At 37.5% G+C, this 22,194-nt stretch overlaps 1 protein-coding gene across 1 annotated transcript; it reads right to left on the bottom strand.

Moving 5' to 3' along the window:
* Nucleotides 1-20,918: 20,918 nt before the first annotated feature.
* LOC147524410 (uncharacterized) lies at nucleotides 20,919-21,581 on the bottom strand. The gene has a single exon (XM_086574720.1). The coding sequence runs from the start codon at nucleotides 21,579-21,581 to the stop codon at nucleotides 20,919-20,921; it is 663 nt and encodes a 220-aa protein (XP_086430846.1).
* Between the last annotated feature and the right edge of the window lie 613 nt (nucleotides 21,582-22,194).

Consider the following 22,194-nt stretch of genomic DNA (forward strand, 5'->3'; position numbering starts at 1 on the left):
AAAACAAATTGGAACTTGTTTTTCTTTTGATACAGCTGGGCAATGTATCTGGAGAATCAATTGGCACCACATTCATGACCCACACATTTAAGTCTTTCAGAGCTATAACAAAACTGCAAAAAAATATTACAAAATGAACATGAAAGACTAGTGAAAATTAGAAGAGTGATTATACATGCATTTCACTTGTTTTATCTTATTAGTAAATTATACACATGTTGATTACCAAAAATAAAACTACAAGTGTTTCAATTTTAACACAAAACACAGTGAAACAAAGATACAACATTAAAGCAATTGCTTAACCATCCAATGCATAACAAGATATTGTCACTATAAATCCGTTTGCTTACCCTCCATAAACAGATCTCATGCCCATGACATTCCTCACTTTAGACCAGCTAATTCCCATCCTATTCAGATATGACTTGCTCACAACATGTTTCCAATGCTCGTAATCTGCCGCGAAATCTTATGGGGCTGCTTTGCCGTAAACACCAACCTGGGAACTCTTTAGCCAATAAGGCACCTTTTTCCCCTTGCGGACCATTGTTCGCCAATCGAGATCCCCACTCAGATGCATCAACTGGGATCTTGTGCATACATGCCTCCAGTGGCACATTCCTATGACAATAAATAATCACGTGTCAAGAAGCTTAGCTCAATAAGTTCTAACTGGGCTAGAAACCTATCAAACGAGGACACTAAATCGCCTTTATTTTTAACACGCGTATAGCTCACCAGGTCAAACATATAAAACTGCACATAAAAAACAAAACAAAAAAACACACATACCAGGCTGCATTTGCATCAACAGATTCTTTGCACAGTGGAGGTTCATTTTTTGCTGTTTGCTCGTAGCATTCATTTGAAGTGGGTTTCCTGAATATAGTAACACCTACTTGGTTTACTGTATCATTTTTAATCATTACTAGTTCCCAGCACATCTTCTTAATTAGTGCAGACATGGCTGCATCAATTTTGCAGAATAGAGTTAGCGATCTATCAATTCTCTATTCAAAACAGACAACTAGTAACGTAATATACCTGTCGATTTCAACATCTTTCGCCACCGGTATAACGTCATCGGAGTAACATACCACATGAAGTAACCACCCGGTCGCAAAACCCGGTTCAACTCTAAAAGAAGTTTGCCACCTGCATACTCAAATCCCAATGAGTTCCAGAACAGAAGAGCAGTTATGCTAAATAACATCACCAGAAAGCCATTGCAAGATAGAAATACCTTCAATGTGCCACGGTACCCTACAATGCGCACAGTGGACAAGATCAAAGACCCTGCCAGGATACGGTAATCTCTTAGTCCCCATGACGGCTGATATAGCTGGTAAAAATAATAAAATTTAAAACTCAATCAACAAGAAATTTATAAACCTTAGAAAACAAATTCAAGAATTACAAAACCTACTTACATGAAGAGTGATTAGTCAACACAGTTTGAGAAGAACCTACTTACACGAAAATGCAGAAACCTTGCAGTTGGACGATTGATTTCTCTCAACTCGTGAACCCTTTTTTTGTTTTTTTTATAAGAAACTTACGAACCCTGGGGACAAAAATTAAGGAGAGAAAGAAGTGGAACAAAGAGTTGACCATGAAAAACCTAATCAGCATATGCGTAGGATTTAACATGTTCTTACCACATTCCATCATCCTATGGTAGGTGCGGAACAAATTAAACTGAGGGTGTTTCCTTTCACCCTAGCCGATAAGGCGGCGTCTTGGTTAACTGCCCAAGCGCCTAATTCTGTGGACTCATGGGCCAAACTTGTTCAATTGTTTATGGAAAGATGAAATGCTTTCCAAGATTCATTTTTTCCCCCCATAATCCTCATGAATACTTTTCAGAGGCCTGGAATCATTTAACTGATCTTCTTATAGAGTGTCCACATCATAACCTTGCGAAAGACACGTTAGTTCGTGCCTTTTTCAAGGGACTTTTACACCACCATAAATAGGTCCTTGATATAATGAATGGGGATAGTTTCCTCAGTAAAGGAGCCTCAGAGGCTTATAGGATTTTAGAAGATCAAACAATGCGCAATAATAACTTGGGGGGTAGTGATGATATCCCCCGCTTCGCTAGTTCTTCTTCAACAGTTAAGGCTGCCGGTATGTTTGAGATTAAACCCGATCCTGAGCTTAAAACTTTAATCGAATCTCTCACTAAAAAGGTAGAAGCTATTTCTGTTCAACAAAAGCCTACCCCCGTCATGAATGTCAACTCTATTCCATGTAATTTCTGTTTGAGTCCTGAGCACCCCGACTCTTATTGTCCTCTCACCTATGAACAACAACCATCACAACCAGATAATGTTTGCTCCATTAATCGCTATCCTATTCCTAATGCCTCTTGGAGACAAAATCCCAACTTCAGTTGTAGAAATAATCAACAAGTTACACCTCCAGGGTATAATAATCAAAATGTTAGGCCATCAAACAATTACAACCAAGCTCCACCACGACAAGGACAAGGACAAGGGAATTATAATAATTATAACAATAATAATTATAATGCTAATAGAGGTATCGTTCTGGTAAATAATAACTATCACAACCCACCCATTAATAATCAATGTGACATAGTTCCTGTCACACAACCTGTAACAAACACTCCTCCACAACCGGATCATTTTATTGCCTTTATGCAAACCCAACAACATATTTTACAGTCCATCCAACTTTCCTTACAACAGTTAACACAAGAGAAAGTACAACCAAAATGTGTGTTTCCAGGTCAAGCGATACCTAACCCTAAAACACCAAACACATCCTTTGAGGTAAACGGTAATACAAGTAATGAAAATGGAAACGTAGGTGAGCTAAATGCCATCACCACTCTTTGTTCTGGCAGAGGTGTTGATAACGTCGTAAGTATGCCTGTAGTTACCCCACCAGTAGTCCCTACCCCTGATATTTTACTAGATACCGAAGTAATAACTGAAGATCCTACAACAGTAGATGTACCAGTTAAACCACAACCTAAGAAACAAAAAACCCAGGTTAAACATCCTGTTGATCCATATGCTAAATATAGAGAGAAACCACCGTTTCCCCAAAGATTAGCCATGTTAACCAAGGATACAAATTTCGATGAGATTAAGGAAGTTTTCAAAAATCTAACGATAAACCTACCTTTTCTTGAAGCGATTAAAAAGTTACCTCACCATGCTAAGTTTCTCAAAGAGTTGTGCACTACTAGGCGTAAGACATATATTCCTAAAGACGCCTTTTTAACTAAACATTTTCCAACTTTATCCGAACATAATGGAATCGTTAAGTACAGGAACCCTGGTCGTCCTATTGTACAATGCACCTTAGGAGATTCTCACATGACGACCGCGCTATTAGACCTGGGGGCGAGTGTTAATTTACTCCCTTATTATTTATATAAACAAATAGGTCTACAGGAGATGCAACCTACTAAAATGACATTGCAATTAGCTGATCAGTCTATTAAGTATCTTAAGGGTGTGGTTGAAAACGTGATTGTTAAGGTTTAGGATTTCTACTATCTTGCTGCTTTTGTTATCCTCGATACAGAAGTCGCTAACGACTCTGTTCCGATCATTTTATTGCGTCCTTTCTTGGCAACTACCAACGCGCTTATAAACTGTCGTGATGATTCGATGTCCATGTCTTTTGGCCATCTTTCTATTAAGCTAAATATTTTTAAAATGATGAAACAGTTACCAGATTCATCTATAAATGGGGAGGTTAGCATGATCGAGAGCTTAGCTCAAGACTATTTTAATAACACGTTTCTAGAAAACCAGATGCATAAATTCCTTTCCTTTGGAAGTTCAGATTTCGCCGATGACTCCTACTTAGATGAAGTCAACGCCATTTTCAAGTCTACTCCTATCATAGACCCTTCTGTTGCTCCATCTACTAAGTTTGAAGACCTACTACCTAAACAAGTCTTCACTACTCAAGATGAGGACCCTCTAGAAGCCTTTATCAACATACCTCCCACCACTGTCCTTAAACCTCTTCATTCTGAGTTGAAGTATATTCAACTTGATCCGGATGGTAGTCATCCGGTAATTATATCTTCTCTGTTGTCTGCGGATAAAGAGACACGGTTGATTAGGGTAATTAGGGAACATCGTTCAGCGATTGGTTGGTCCCTAGACGACATTAAGGGGATTGACCCTAATGTTTGCACTCATCGTATCCATTTGGAGGATAATGCAAAGACTTATCACAAATCTCAGTGTCACTTAAACCCTGCCATGAAAGAGGTGGTCAGGGAAGAAGTCTTACGGTTACTCGATGCAGGTATCATATATCCCATTTTCGATAGAGAATGGGTAAGTCCCATTCATGTAGTTCCTAAGAAATCGAGGGTTACCATGGTACGTAATGCTAAGGGTGAATATGTTTCCACATAAGTCCCTATAAAATGGAGGATTTGTATTGATTACAGACGTTTAAATGCCATGACACGAAAGGATAATTTTCCTTTACCCTTTATCGATCAGATGCTCGAATGTCTGGCTGGTCACGCTTATTATTGATTTTTAGATGGCTACTCTGGCTATTTTTAAATTATTATCAATATTGATGACCAATAAAAGACTACCTTCACATGTCCTTTTAGAACATATTCCTATAAACGAATGCCTTTTGGCCTTTGTAATGCTCCTGGTACCTTCCAGCGGTGTATGCTTCATATATTTAGTGACATGGTAGAGCGATTCATGGAAATTTTTATGGATAATTTTTCTATCTATGGAGACTCTTTCAACGACTACCGTTTAACTGCCTAAGGTTTTGACACGGTGTGAGGAGAAGAGTCTGGTTTTAAATTGGGAAAAATGTCATTTCATGGTTAAAAAAGAAATAGTGCTAGGTCATATTGTATCTAGCGATGGCATCGAAGTAGATAAGGCCAAACTAGATAAGATAGCGTCTCTACCTATACCACGGACTGTCCATGACATTAGAGCCTTTTTAGGCCATTTAGGTTTTTATAGGCGTTTCATCAAGGATTTTTCAAAAATAGCTAGGCCTTTAACTAATCTGCTTTTAAAAGTTTTCATTTTTTATTTTAATTATAAATGTAAACAGGCTTATGAAACTTTAAAAGCCGCCTTAACATCTGCACCAATTATATAGCCTCCCGATTGGTCTAAACCTTTCGAACTCATTTGTGATGCTAGTGATTATGTTGTTGGTGCCGTGTTAGGATAGAAACTAGATAATAAGTCCACTGTTCTTTATTATGCTAGTAAAACTTTAAACGATGCTCAAAGAAACTGTACAACTATGAAAAAAGAATTTTTAGCTGCAGTTTATGCTCTAGATAAGTTTCGTCCTTATTTGGTTGGTACTAAGACTTTAGTTTACACAGACCATACAGCCCTTAGGTACCTTCTCGTAAAGAAGGATGCTAAACAAAGATTGATCCGATGGATTATTCTCCTGCAAGAGTTCACCTTAGAAATTAAGGATAAACGAGGGGTCGAAAATGTAGTTGCTGACCACTTATCTAGACTAACAAATGACGATGATAGTAATTCTGAGTCCATACCTAACTCTTTTCCTGATGAGCATCTGTATGCTATTTTTTCTGCACCATGGTATGCTGACATTGTGAATTATTTAGCTTCTGATATTATTCCTGATGTTTGGTCAAGAAATGAACGTAAGAAGTTCTTAGCCAGAGTTAAGTTATAATACTGGGATGAGCCCTACCTTTTTAAGTATTGTGCGGATCAGATTATTCGTCGTTGTATTCCCCAGTGGGAATATAATGAGGTTCTATCGTTCTGCCATGAAAAAGAGTGTGGTGGCCATTTTACTGGTATGAAAACAGCTGCTAAAATTCTTCAATGTGGGTTTTATTGGCCTACCCTTTTTAAAGATGCCCAAGTGCATTACAAGACGTGTGTTCGTTGCCAACAACTGGGGCGAATCACAAAACATAATATGATGCCTCTAAATCCCATTATGATAGTAAATTTTTTTTATGTATGGGGCATTGATTTCATGGGTCCTTTTCCTGTTTCCCATGGTTTTATTTATATTCTTGTTGCCGTGGACTACCTGTCTAAATGGATAGAGGTCATGGCTTGCCATAGCAATGACCTCAATTGTGTTTTTTTGGTAAGGAATACATTTTCTGTCGGTTTGGCATTCCTAAAGCCATCATTAGTGATGGCGGAACACATTTTTGGAACAGAGTTGTTGCGTCCCTAGTTAAAAAGTACGGAGTTACCCATAAGGTGGCAACTCCTTATCATCCACAAACTAGTGGCCAGGTAGAAGTCTCTAATAGGGAAATCAAAAAAATACTAGAAACAACTGTAAATCCCGATAGGAAAGATTGGTCTAAGTGTCTAACTGATGCCTTATGGGCGTATAGGACTGCTTTTAAAACTCCTATAGGTATGTCTCCCTTTAGACTTGTATTTGGAAAACCTTGTCACCTGCCCGTCGAATTGGAGCACCGTTCTATGTGGGCTATAAAAAGCCTTAACTTCAATTTTGATGAGGCGTGGTGTCGGTTTAAATTGCAATTAAATGAACTTGAGGAAATCCGTAGCGATTCTTATGATCTCGCAAAGGATTATAAAGCTAACATGAAAGGTGTTCATGATAAACAAATTTTGCACAAAAAGTTTGTGATTGGTCAAAAGGTCTTGCTTTACAAATCCCCGCTCGCAGATATTTTCCTGTGGAAATTAAAAGCCCGTTGGTCCGGTCCTTTTCAGTCGTTACAAGTCACCCCTTTTAAGTAATCACCTTGGTAAATCCCAAGGACAACAGTACCTTTCAAGTCAATGGCCAATGGTTAAAATATTTTCACGAAGTTAATGTCCCTCGATGTGGAGGAAGTCCTTTTTACACCACTCGCCTATAAGGACTGACCTTTGTTGTTTGGTGTACTTCCTTTCACTTCCATATATTGCAGAGTGCACCATTCAGGTAGTCGGGCGCTCCCTATGGAGTGTGTGGCTGTAAGTACCGGATCCTAAGTCCACGTTTAACATAAACTCACGTTTTCTATTGTACATGTTCTCTCGGTTTTTTAGTCATGTTTCTCTATAGTGCGAATTATGTCTCTATTGCTTTATTGTTTTTCCTTATATTAATCCGAATTCATAAAAAGTAAAAAAAATATTAAAACCATAAAAATAGTAATCTAGGAAGACTCGGGAATCTGACTTTAAAAGACCCACATTTATAACAAATTTTCTAACCTCTGTTCTATAAAATTTGTTTCGGGGTGGGGTGTTGGTTGATAGGGTTATATACTAAAAGCATTACTTTTGTATTAACTCTAATTTTTTATATTTTGAATGAGAATCATATGGGCAAATGTTATGCATATTATATATGTTATTAGTTATATGCATACGTCTAATACCTTATGTTGTAGATGATATGGTGTGTGGTGACACACAGAAGATCATATCATCAGTACCTTATAAAGTATAAGTAAACGTTCACAACCTAGATGGATTTTGGACAAACCATTGGTACGGTTGTAGTATAATCTGGTATTAGTCTATCTTGAATATAGGATTACACTAGTACACTTTGTGAGTATTGAACAGGACCAAGTGAGGTTGTTTATCTTTATACTGACTATATAAGAGAACAAACACCCCTGTTATTATGGATGCTTGTCCTCTTAATCCGGATACAATAACGGGAACTTACATGCATTGTACATTGCTTTAAATCATCAATGAGTGAGATTCATTTGTGAATCAACAAACTCGATGGATTGGGTAATGACATTGTATATAAGGTGTGTTGTTGATTATAGAAGGAATCCGTGACCCGTAGGAAGTCGGGTTGATGATATCCCCTTGAGGAGCTCATAAGGATTGTCATGTAAATCCTGCAGGTGGATTTAATCCGACATGATAATGAGATTGAGTGGTACTACTCAAGGACATAAGAAGTTGATTAATGTAGTTATCGCGAAGAACTTGACTTAATCACCGTGCATTCGATATCTTAAACACGGGAGATCAACAAGCATATAATATGGAACCCATAAACGTAACGTAATTTGGGATTAAGGGCGGTAGTGCAACAATGACCTTTAGTGGAATAAGCCATTTGTTGATGGACTTGGGCCGCAGGTTCTCGGGCTTAACATGGGAAGCCCAAGTCCGTCAGGAGGCCCAACCTTAATTTCTCCTCATGGTCCCAGTTGTAGCCTATAAATAGAAACTTCTTTCTCTGGCCATTTTTTACACCAGAAAAACTCAGGTTTTGCTTAAGGAAAGATAGATCCAAAATCGGTTCTAACTTTGTGAGTGAGAGAAGCCAAGAGAGACAGAATAGGCTGGAAGATCGTTGCCCACACAACGTCCAATTCTAAGATAGGAATACAACAGAAGATCAAGAGGTTTCTGATACATAGATCTTGGATTCTCAGAGATATCATAGCCGATCTAAAGGTATGGATTTCTAAACCAAACTGTAAACACCTTTATTCCGTTACACATGGTGTTTCGCGGTTCGTAAATCATTCGGTGAAACTATAATAGTTCCTAAATATGCCTTTCCATCCTTGATTTCTCAACTTTCTATTTTTGTTGTTTATGCCGTTTAATTGTATTTTGATTCGGGTTGACATTGTCTATGAATTTAGATTTCATTTGTTCGCATATCTTACGTCATTCACATACTTTGATGCGTTTTCCACCTTTTTATATGTCAACCATGGTTAGAATAGAGTATTTTATAGGTCATTGGATTGGAAATTCTCTGCTGATCATTTTCATAGCTCATTCGTAAAAATCGGACTGTTAACGAGTCGAGAATTTCAGTTTTAACTTTGCGCACATAGGGACAAAATGGGTATTTCCAAAATTGTTTAGGCTAGGGCCCAAGTCCACCGTAAAACCCAAAACACATCACGTTCTTCATCTTCCTCACGCCATCAGCCTCCATTAAACCATCGAACCAAAAACTAAAAAAAATTAAAAAAAAAAAAAAAAAAAAAAAAAAAAAAAAAAAAAAAAAAACCACCACTGATTTTTTCCCACTCCAATCAAACCACCCACTCCAAATTCAACCCTTACACCAATTCATCTCCTCCACCTCCATTAAACCACCCAAAACATAAACATAAACAAAAAAATTCTCCAAAAATCGCACCAATCAAACCCAACCAACCACTCAAACCAAATTTTGATTTCTTTGTTCAATACCTCTCCTCCACCTTACTCTAACCCATTTTCGAAATCAAAAACAAAAAAATGGCCCAAAAATGCAAAATCCTCCTAGAACAATTTTTCAAAATGGAGCAGTTTGCACCATTTTACAATGATGAGATGCAAAGAAGGAGGTGGTGGAAAGGGTTATGGTATAAGGAGACGGATTTTTACCATCCGGATTTGGTTTTGGTTTTTAACAAGAAGAGGCAAATTGAGGGTAAGAGGATTTTTGTGAAGGTGAATGCAACAAGAAGATAAGTTTGTACGAGTATGTTGTCTAGGATTCTAGACGTTCATGCAATAATCAATCTCATAGCCACAGTGCAGGAATTCCAGTATGGGGGGATAGAGGCGTTGATGAGAGAGACGGTGTTGGAAAGACAGTATAATACGAAGTCGCATTGTGTCCGACAGTCATCTCTGAGAACCTTCCAGCTGGCTGTAGCTCAGTGGGTTAGTAAAAATGTCATTGGGAATGAGAAGTTCGGTGACATCAGTTTGAACTGTCTGCACATACTCTGGGTATTATAGCAAAAAAGGTATGATTTTTGTATCATTGACTTTTTGATAAATATGATTAGAGGAGTTGGAAAAAGTATTGCACCCTACCTGCATTGATTACTAAGCTCATGCTGTTATTTGGTGCTAAACCGAAATCTGAACGGATTATGTTGAAGTTGCATGCAAATGTAATTGCTTATGCGGAATGTAATGGTTGCATGCAAACATTTAAATTTCTGATTTTTTGTGAGTTTTTCCAAGGTTGTTTGTAGCACTTCTAGAGTGTATTTGTATGATGACATCGCTTTATATCATACCGGAGCAGTCTTTTGAAGATTTGTTCCCAAGTAACACTTATGGAGGATGGTTCCGTGATAGAATCGTGCAGTCAAAATGGACACATCTACTGGTAGGTCCTGATGACTCGTATTCCCTTCAACTTACTGAATATTTCTATAATAATTCAATGTTCTTTTGTCGACCAGATGGAGAACAAATGTTCTCTGTCATAATTAATGATATGACTATGGATTTCAGCAAGTTTTTAGTTGCTTTTGTTTTGGGACTACCTATGCCTGTTCCTACAAACTCATGGGGATATCTGACTAATAATGCATACCTTTATAACTATGAGTACTTTCACGAGACTTATGGGGGAAGGGTTTTTTCGTGTAATAGACCGAGGGTAGTATAACATAGCCCTTGGTAACCTATCCCTGAACGTAGGCCTTACCATGTTCTTCATTATGATGAATATTTTAGGGGATTAGCAGTTTACTTCTACGCATAGTACCGCTGGTGACATTTTCCTTGCTTTAGCTGAAGGATATTTCCTATACGACATTCCCAAGGTTTTAGTGGCTAGCATAGCTAGAGGCCATATTATAAGACATTAGTACCTTCTTATGCCTGTTTTGGTTTGTCGTATCATGTGTTGTTTTTCCCCTGATTTCTGTACCCGCTACACGGATTAGGTTGGGATTGAAATTATGAGACCCACCAATTGCGTTGTTCATTCATTTCGTGTTATGACTTGGCCGGGATGGAGGGTACAACCTTAATAGGTTGCTCCTTACACCCGATCAGACTGAGTAACACTTAACAGGCTAGCACGGGTTGATGATACATGGAGGGAGGCTTGGCAAGTTATCATGGCGTGGCAGGATGCAAAAGAACTTCGCTTCTATGTGGACGAGGATGATGACGCCTAAATGCTGGATAGGAGGTAAGTTTTTATTTTTGTTCGTGTCTACTTATGTTCCAAGCAATTTACTTCTTGTTAACCCCATAACGGGTGGAACTCATATAGAGTTGCGTCTGTTTTTATTTATCTATATTAGTATATTTTAACTTTGTTTTGCAGATGTTCCAAAATTTCACGCGTTTCTATGGTATTTTTCTACCCTTCTTATATGTCTATACTTTGAGGACAAAGCATGTTTTTTTTGTTTGGGGGTGGTATAGAAACACACGTAATTTAAGGCATCTGTTAGGTTATAGATATGTACAATATGCACTTGTTTTCTAGTAAAAAAATCAAAAATTCAAAAATATAAATAAAAAGTTATGATATACACTTAGGAATATTGGTATTGTTTTCTTTCTCTATGCTCTTAATAATCTAGAAGTTTAGCGTTAGCTTTTGCATTATAATAGTTTTTAGAAACTTAGGTTAATATGTAGATAATCTTTGCATCTTTCTATAAATATATTGCATGAATATCTATGTTTGTATTGGCGATAAGTTTCTAAAATCTAAGCTAGTATACTTATTCTACAAATCTGTGGAGAATATGGCCTAAAGCCTTATATGATTGAAATATTTGAGAAATGACACAAGGGAGAAGTAAATTCCGAATAGAGAAATCACACGTCCACTTGCTTGATCACTATGTCATATCTTAAGAGAGAATTTAGGCCATTTTTGGATCGATATAGCCGAAATTCAAACCTCACTTTAAATTATTTTCCACTAGTAAGCCCCTCCGAGCCTTTCTTTTAGCCCTTCATAAGCCATAAAATCCTTTACCCTTTTACAAAACAAAATCAAAATCAAAATCATTCTTTGAATGAGTCTGAGAATATAGATGAAGAATAGAAAATAGAAAGACCTTTGAAATCAAGAATTTGTTAGTTGCTTCAAATAAGAAAAGAAAGTTTCCATCCAAAGAAATGAAAAAAAAAAAAAAAAAAAAAAGTTAGAACTCCAAAAACAGAATCAAAGGAGTCAAAAGCCAAAGGAAAAGAAAAAATGGCTAAGGATGGAAACAAAGTGTAGAAGCAAAGTAAGAACAAGGTTTTCTTTAGTTACATAATATGAAGACTCTATTATCTCAAACTGGTTCTTTTTGAATATCCATTTCCTTCATTCTTAAACCATCACCTAATCACCGTAATACCTAATAAAGACCTCCAGCTCAATTAGGAATAGGTTAGTGTGATAGTAAGTGGTAGATGTGTTTGATCGACTTCGACTTCCTTGTGTGTCATTGAGATTGTAAGATAAAGTGTGCCCACTACACATTGGAGTAGCGAAACTTGATCGGAAAAATCAGAGTGTTTTTGTCTTGACATTTATGTGAGGACCTACTTAAGGATGCTATTCCAAAGTTTCATAAACGGACCAGTTAGTGCATTACATAGCATTACTCATTGTATATATGTTTATTCATAGATGATTGATTATTATGCATATATTAACTTAGGTTTTGACTTGATTATTTTGTATTCATTGCTAGTGAGATGTATAGATATCTGAGAATAAGTAAAGAAACAATAGTTTTATTTCTTAGTCATTGTAGTATAGATGAAGTTTGTAAGTACCTTCACTAGAAAACTCTCACGAGGCTATAACTCATCCACTAGGGAATTCCTAGTGGTTTAAGGTCTTGTTGCATATGGTCAATACAATTGCACTCGGCAAAATGAGATTAGTTAGAACTCCATTTTAGGTCACTTATTTTAATTTCTTATTATTGCTTGAAGACAAGCAAAATGCTGTTTGGGGGTGGTTTGATAAGAGCCCAAACTTGTAGTTTTAACTCCTTAACAATATTGCTTTTAGACCAATTATGTGATTAATAAATAAGAGTTAGTATTGTTATCGTGCTTTTGTGTATTTCAGGCGTTGGAGTCAATTATGTGCAGAAATGCGTCCTTTTTGTGAGATAAAGGAGCAAAGGTTGGTTGCTAAAAAGTTCTATGATTAAATGTCAAGATTCAAGGAGAAAAAGCATTTTTAAAGCCCGGTCAAAGCTGAAAAGTCAAAGTCAACGCGGGCAGAAATAACACATAAAAGTCAACATAACTTCCGCAGGCCGTATCTTTGGACTCAGACCTCGGAATTTGACCTACCATACGTCAAAACCACCGTCTCAGAATGAGATTTCTAATGGTCTAAGCCTTGACCTAATCGAGGAGGAGCAAAGTGGATGAAAAGGCTATTGAAGTTATTTCCAAATTGAAAACCCTTTGTGGATTGAAGTAATGAGATTTTGGGCTCGATTTTCCGTCCCAAAACATGGCTCCTAAGCTCATGCACGAAATTATGGATCTAGCATCTTTTATTTAAAGAAGACTAAGACTTAACTCTTAAGGAATTAGTGTACATTCAAAAAAAAATTTTTTTAGATAAAGGAATTAGTTTTTATATCCAAGTAATTAGTTTTAGAACAAGGAATGAGTTTGTAGAATCAGTTTTAGTTTTATAATAAAGAATTAGCTTTACATTTCCACTTAGTTAATTATCAAATACTTAGTTTTTATAATTCAATACTTAGTTAGTCTTAATTTCTTAGTCAATTATTCATAAACTTGGATCTAAATTAGTTTTAATTCATTTTGAATCATTAGACTATTGTTCCAATTAGATTAATGAAGTAATTGTTATTCATTCAATAATATCTTGTTCTTATTGTTTTATTCTAGATATGATAGTCTAATGACTCAAGGCTAAACCTCCATTAGAGGGGTTTGAGGAAGTCTTGATGATGACTTGATTTTTGTTAGCATAGATACAGTTGTAATGTTCTATTCTACTCTAGAAAGTAATTAGTTCACCATGATAATGGGTTCGATTGCTTCACATGCTAGTTATTAGTTGGTAGAGATTACCATAAATAATTAGGGATTAGAAATACCCAACCTTTACGTGAAAACGTAATGATTAGGATTACAACGAATTTTATGCTAGTTTATAAAGTTGAATCAAGGTGGAATCAAATTCCCCTAATTCCTTCTCATATTGTCATCTTAGTATTGAATTGTCGTAGTTGATTTATAACAATCTTAATCAGTATTTCCACCATCGTAGTATAATTTCCATCATTGCTCTCATTGACTTTGATAGAACCGATAAACGTAGTTAATGTTAATTCTAAAGAACTAGGAGTGGAACGAATTCTCTACTCCAAATATTGCATTGATAACGAGAGTAGAATCTTTGATACATTAAGCACAGATTAGTTTTAGTTTTACTTACATTTGAGTTTAATTACTTATTCGTAGGTAAAACTGTCGTTTTTACTATTATCAATTCTACTAGAAGATCAGTGAAATGATTCCAAGATTCAGAAAATGATTCTTGAGGCTTTCGACGAAAGAAGTGAATATTTTGTAGCATCTCATCAGTCTTCTGTGGTGGGTAAAATTGTTCTATAAATAATTCAACTAGTTTTTCCCATGTGTTGACAAAGTTTGACTTTTGTGTTGTTAGCCAAGTAGCCGCTTTGTCAGCTAGGGTGAAAGGAAACACCCTTAGCTTTATTTGTTCAGGTGTTACGTTAGGATGATGGAATGTAGTAATAACTTGTTGTATCCTACGTAAGTGTTGAGAAGGCTTCTCATGGTCTAACCCATGGAAAATAGGTAGCAGATTAAATATATCATGGGGATTCTAAAATCTCCCGTAGTATCTGCAAGAATTATACAAGACTCAGGCCCATCGTTCAAAGCCTTATAAAAATTAGAGAGGGGTCTCTCTGCTATTTCTCCACCCATTGCTACAAATGTAGTTTTGGGTAGGTGTAGGTGGTGTGTGTGTGGTGATGTGTCAATTTCTAGATATACGATTATTTTTGCGCCGATGATAAACTAATAAAGTGGGTTTATGCGTACCAGATCTTAATCTCATGCAAGTTTTAAGTCTAATAGGTAATTCCTAATGAGCATGCAAAAATAAGCTTGACTATTGCTAGAAATAAAATCCTCTGACAGTAGATTCGAGGATGTATAGAGGTGTTACTTGGAGCGTCCTTGCTACTCATATAAATAGCGCCTTCAACAGCCTTGAAGCACGTCTATGTTACTTGAACAATTTATACGAGTATTGGTCCGGGTACACGAGGTGGATAGTGAAGTCCTGTAAAAAGCTTACCCTGATTAGTGTTGAAGTTTTAAGAATAAGGTTTAGTCTTTTTACTATGGGCTCGGTGTTAGGCTTGGATGTCAGGCCTGTGAAACGGGCTTTGTTATTGGGTGGGCTTACTAATTTAACTAATATTATTTATTTTTTTTGTATTTTTGTTTCAAACCAACAATCAAGCCACTTAAGAATTAAGGGAGGTTGTCTGTGTGGGCACGTTCCTTAATTAGAGAACCCCAATTTTTTGAATTTTCTTGACACCGTTTAGAATGAAAAAATTAATTTTTTTAAAATTTTGTACTTGATAGCATACGAGTACTGTATGTTCTTGTAGGAACCGTTATGGTTACACCGAATGATTTACTACAAACCACGAAACACCACGTGCAGCGGAATAAAGGGTGTCTCTCATGGTTTGGTTAGAAATTCATACCTTTAGATCGGCTAGGATAACTCTGAGAATATTAGATATATGAATCAGCAACCTCTTGATCTTCTATTGTATTCCTATCCTTAGATTGGACGTTGTGTGGGCAACGATCTACCAACCTTTTCTTTCTCTCTTTCCTTGCCTCTCTTTTCCAATCAAATAAATAGTTAATTCAGCCAGGAGAGAAGGGTTTCTATTTATAAGCTACAACAGAGACCATGAGGAGAAATTAGGGTTGGGCCTCCTGACGGGCTTGGGCTTCCCATGTTCGCCCAGAACACACAGCCCAAGTCCGTCAACAAATGGCTTATTCCACTAATTAAAGGCCATTGTTGCACTACCGCCCTAATCCCAAATTATTTGTTACGTTTATGGGCTCCATATTATATGCTTGTTGATCTCCCCGTGTTTAAGATATCGAATGCCCGTTTATTAAGTCAAGTTACTGACAACTACATCAATCAATTTCTTATGTCATTGAGTAGTACCACTTAACCTCATTGTCATGTCGGAATAAATCCACCTGCAAGCTTTACATGACAATCTTTATGAGCTCCTCAAGGGGACATCATCAACACGACTTCCTGCGGGTCATGGATTCCTTCTATAATCAACAACACACCTTACATACAATGTCATTACCCAATCCATCGAGTTTGTTGATTCACAAATGAATCTCACTTATTTATGATTTAAAGCAATGAACAATGCACGTAAGTGCCCGTTATTATATATGAATTAAGGGGACAAGCATCCATAATAACAGAGGTGTTTGTTCTCTTATATAGTCAGTATAAAGAGAAATAACCTCACTTGGTCTTGTTCAATACACACAAAGTGTACTAGTGTAATCATATAGTCAAGATAAACTAATACCAGATTATACTACAACCTTACCAATGGTTTGTCCAAATCCATCTAGGTTGTGAACGTTTACTTATACTTTATAAGGTACTGATGATATGATCTTCTGTGTGTCACCACACACCATATCATCTACAACATAAAGGATTAGAGACATGCATATAACTAAAAACATATATAATATGCATAACATTTGCCCATATGATTCTCATTCAAAATATAAAGAATTAGAGTTAATACAAAAGTAATGCTTTTAGTATATAACCCTATCAGTTCTGACCCCCACAAATGTGGCCCAATAAAAGCCCAATTCAATACAAACCCACACTCAGAGCCCACGCTCAGAACCAGCCTACTTACTTACCTATAATAAAATCTATGCTCAGAGCCCAAAAAGCCCACACTCAGAGCTTATCTACAACAATACAGCCCATGCTAAGAGCCCAAAAAGCCCACGCTCAGTGCCTATGCTCAGAGCTTATCTACAATAAAGTCCATACTCAGATCCCATGTTCAAAGCCTATGCTCAAACCTTACATACCTACACATAAAATTAATATCAATTGTGCACATGTTTGCGAATCAAACAACTTCGTCCACATTCAAGATTCGTTAGAATAACATTATCGATCATGTGACAGTTCTCCAGTTGTTATCCAAGTTGATCCCACGATTGGATTACTTACTGGAGACGAGGAAGTAACTGATCACGATTCTATAAAATCTAACCTTCGTCAATCTCCAGAACTACGCAATCGAGACTTGATCCCTAGGAATATCTTTGGGTACGTAGGCAACTTCAAAACCGAAGTCCAATCTTAACTTTCCCCAACAAACATCTCCTTCACAATCTCATTCGAACAAGATCACTTCCGACACAACTGGTGTGTTTTGGCAAATCTTATCGAAACATATTTGGCGCCGTCTGTGCTCTTACCCTCAACCACAACAAAGTTACATAAATGGCATCACGAAAAATAGACAACGATGAAAATTCTCCTCTTGCCGCTCAAGTTCAGCACTTAACTTCTGTGAATGATTTATTTTCCAAGTCCGATAGTTCTCAACCATCTGCGACTAAGAAGGTGGGTATTCATATTGTAGATCCAACAACTCAGGTCGATCGTTGTCTTCGACAATTGGAAGACAAGAACAAAAATTTGAAGAAACAGATGCGTCGACTTTCTCAAAGATGATTCAGGATCAATGACCCCTTTTCATAAAATAAATAAATAGCTTGTTACATCTTTACATATTGCTTTCCACTCGCATCTGACTAGCAAAGTCGGTAAAACCTTTGGATGATGATACCAGAGGTCTGGGGCTCGAACCCCGCCAGAGCATCAAAGAGTTACTGATCTCATTTAAAACAGGCTTACCAATAAAAAAAAAAGGAACAAGGGACTAGCTCTATGTATCTAACAGTAGGAATGTTTTGTGCCAGCGCATCAGCTAGTATGTTGGTCTCCCTAAAAACATGAAAGATATTAAAATGTTCTAACTCTAGTTTCAAAGCTTGTATACTTTGAATGAGTTTCTCTGCCATCCATGCATACTTGTTGTTGCCGTTCAAGAAGGAGATAACATTGGATGAATCTGTTTGTACCTCGATCTTTTTGATGCCTTTCCTGACTGCCATCTTTAAACCTTGCTCTACTGCCTGCAACTCGATCAGTCCAATGCTTTTCAAGTGTGTGCTGCCATTACTCCCTGCTATTACTTCACCCTGGTCGTTTCTTATCACTACTCTTGCCCGGCCCCTCGGTTTCCTTGTAGAGTCCCATCAGTGTTTAGATTGTATATCTCCACAGCTGCTCTTACCCACTTGCAGTACTCTCGTGTTTCTTTCTTCTCTCCCACTTGTATATTCCACTTATCCATGAATAGTTGAGCATCAGGCCTTTGCGCCATTTTAATGTTCATTCCCATAAGTTTTGTTCTTGTATCGCTAATCACTGCATCCACCACCTGCTGTGCATCTGCGTTTTTATTTTGGAAGATACGGTCATTTCTTGACTTCCAAATCCAATACATGTAGGCATTCCAGACAAGTCGATAAGAATCTTGAATACATCATTTACCTCGTGTCTCTGTTTCCACCCATTGAACCTCTTCTTCCCATGTCAGAGCTGCTACTTGAGTGAATCCCATTCTCTGAAGAAGATGACTCCAAATAGTGTTTTATGGTTGCATCACGGAAACGTGGTGCTGCTTGTTTCCATGCCTTGCCAACATAACACACAAGTATCAGTTTGCACTTTCTTCCACACTTTCAATTTCTGCAGCGTCTTGAGTCCATTACTTAGAGCCATCCAACTGATGAAGGAATGGCGCGGGATTCTATTTGAATACCAGACCAGCTTACTCCATAGCACTGTTGGCCTTATACTTCTCACACTCTCATATGTCTCTTTCATGCTATACTCACCATGACTTGACGATGTCCAAACTACCTTGTCTTCTTGCCCTATTATTTCAATCTCCTCGATCTCCCCCAGAAACTCTCTGACATGGACGTATATGTGCTGTGGAATACTCCATTTCCCTTCCTCTATAAAATCAGCTACCTTGTTTTGGATATGGCATGTGCTATTATACAATAGGGATTGTGGGAACTTTGACCGCAGTATCCCAGTAGAGTACCAAGGGTCATTCCAAAAACTTGTGTCATTTCCATCTCCGATTTGGTGTATAACAATATCAGCTGCCTCCTTTCTTTCTTTGAGTATATTCCGCCAGCTCCATGAACAGTCTTGTGGTATTTTCATCAGCCAGAAACTTCTATCTTTTACTAAGTTCTTATATATCCAAGTAACCCATAAGTTTTCTTTCTTTGTTACAATCTTCCAGATTTGCCTCATTGTAGCCGCTTGATTAACCTTTCCCAAGTTTTTGATTCCCAGTCCTCCCTCCTCATAAGGATAGCAGGACATCATCCCACCCAATCGATTGCATGTGCTTGTGTACAATCTGCCCCTTCCATAGGAAATTTCGCATAATTTGTTGATATCATCTATAGTTTTCTCGTGGAATTGTGAAGGATGCCAGCCGGTGAGACACTCAAGTTATTTAACACCGCCTTAATCAACTGTAATCTTCCCCGCGTATGAAAGTAACTTCCCTTCCAGCTTTGAATTCTCTTGGTCACTTTAAGGATCAAAGGATTACAATCGATCGATTTTAACCTTTGTCGTAATCGGGGGTAATCCTGTGTATTTCACCGGCAGCTCACCTCTTTGAAATTGTAATACTTGCTCCATCTCATTGCTTGTGTTATCATCCACTCCTGCAAGAAATATCTTTGCTCTTTTTAACGTTAACCTCTAGCCCCGACACCCTCCTCGAAAGTATCCAAGTTCTCGCTTCTTTGCAAAGACTTTGTACATCCCCATACAAAAAAGCCATAAGATCATCTGCAAATGACAAATGCAGTGATAACTGGATCTATGCACTTATGATGTAGTCTGTATTTTCCACTCCTTACACTATGAAGCATAATGTCTGAGAACAAATCCATAACCAAAACAAAGAGATATGGTGATATGGGGTCACCCTGTCTTATCCCTTGTTTCCCTCTGAAATACCCGTAGGAGGAGCCATTAATCATGATAGAATACGATGTTGTTTCTACACAAACTTTAACCCATGTAATAAACCTATCTGGCATTCCCACTCGTTTCATAGCAAATTCCACTGCTTCCCATCTAACTGAGTCATAAGCCTTTCTTAAATCCACTTTTACAGCACATCTCGGCGGAGTTTGATCACGATGATAGTTATGCATGATTTCGTGAGATAACAGAATATTATCTTGTATACTCCTTCCGGTGATAAAGGCTGATTGGTTATCGTTAACCACTTTTGGCATAAAAAATTTCATTCTTTTTGTCATGACCTTCGTGATACACTTATACATCACTCCACAGCAAGCTATAGGTCTATAATCTCCTAGAGAAGTAGGAATATGAATTTTGGGGATGAGAGTAATACACGTGGAATTTACCTCTTTTAGCATTTGATTTGAGTGAAAGAAGTTCCTTGCTGCTCTTATGAAGTCTTCTCCAATAACTCTCCAAGAACATTTGTAGAAGAACGAAGAGAAGCCATCGCTTCCCGGTGATTTATCATTGCCTATGTCCGCAAGAGCCTCTATGATTTCATCCCTTGTCACATCCTGCTGTAATTTTCCACTATCTATCATATCAAGCTGCTGCCTTGGTTCCATACCTTGGTATAAACTGAAATCCACTGCTGGCATGTTAGGAGGGCTATAAAGTGCTTCATAAAAGTTCACACACTCATCTCCTATAGCTCTCGAGTCTTGTATTATATTTCCAGCTTCATCTTTCAAACACGAGATTTTATTAACAATTCTTCTTGCTTGCATGGACTTGAAGAAATACTTAGTATTATTGTCTCCCAATACTATCACCTGATCTTTCGACTTTTGCCTGAACATGTTCTCCTCTGAGTTAATTGCTTGCACATGCGTTGTTAAAGCTTCCCTTTCTTTTCTAATCAGATCCCTATCTACCGGCTGTGCTGTTAGTTTGGTCTATATCTGATCCATTGTTGCCTTAGTTTCCATGACTCTGTTGACCACATTCCCTATTCTTTCACTTTTCCACTGTATCAGTGCTGCCTTTGTCAGTTTTAACTTTTTCATGAAGATGAACATCGGATTGCCCACAACTGGACTCTTCCAGGCTTCCTCTACTGTGTTCATAAAACCTCTCTTAGTATACCAGAAGTTAAAGAATCGAAACGCTTTTTGCTTCTGATTTTGTTGAGCTATAGTCGTAACTACCATGGCTGAATGATCTGAAACAGCTCCTGGATTTTTAAACTCTGCCTCATGATCCCCATATGCTCCTATCCATTCCGCATTGGCCATAACTCGATCCAATTTGCAACTGATTCTGTTATCTTGCTTATTATTCCATGTTAGATAGTTTCCTTTACTTTTGATGTCCACTAGTCCTGCGGCATCCACACATTCTAGAAGATCTGCAAAATGATACATTCTTGTCTCTGCTCCTCCTATCTTCTCTTGGGCATTTAAAATTGAGTTGAAATCCCCCAATATAATCCACGGCTTCTGTATAGTACAAGATAGGTCTATGATGTTTCTCCAAAGGTTCCTTCTTGTGCCCATGTCATTGCTACCATACACTACTGTAGCAATGAACTCCTCCCCCGATATAGTTGCCACTTCCATCGTAATCTGTTGCCCAGTTTTCTATTTCAGCCAAGCTTCACATACCCTTGGGTTCCAACATACCCATATGTTACTCACATTATTCCCATTATCATTTCCCTCCATTTGCCAATCTGTAAAAGTTCTGTTAAAAATTTTGTCTTGATTCTTATTCTTAACTCTTGTTTCAACAATACCCATCAAATCTACTTCAAACTTTCTCACCATTTCTCTTACCTCCACTTGTTTGAATGCTTTGTTAAAACCCCGAACATTCCAACATGCGAGGTTTATCATAAATCTGTTAGTAGTTGAGTCAAAGGACTCTGAATAGCCCTTTCTTTGTTATTCCCACTCTCCTTTCCATTGCTGCTGCTGGACTCTATTTGTATCCATTCCCTAGGTTCTACTGTACCATTTCCATCTTCAGTGTCATCAAGAAGGTGTTTAAACCTGTTGTCTCCATGTTTAAGCATATGAATCCTCCTTTGAACTTCTTGTTCTCTCTTTGCATCATATCTTTGTTCCCCTCGTTCACTATTCCCTTTGTTACTATCTGTCTCCATTACTTCTTTTCCCTCTTTGTTCTTTCGCGGCTTTCATTACTCCTTGATTCTGGCGTGATTTTTGTTGA

The sequence above is a fragment of the Coptis chinensis genome, chromosome 1 (assembly GCF_015680905.1).
Source record: "Coptis chinensis isolate HL-2020 chromosome 1, ASM1568090v1, whole genome shotgun sequence".
Taxonomy (NCBI): domain Eukaryota; kingdom Viridiplantae; phylum Streptophyta; class Magnoliopsida; order Ranunculales; family Ranunculaceae; genus Coptis; species Coptis chinensis.

Excerpts from the sequence above, each read along its gene's own strand:
- LOC147524410 (XM_086574720.1), bottom strand. The coding sequence starts at position 21,581 with ATGGAAGTGGCAACTATATCGGGGGAGGAGTTCATTGCTACAGTAGTG.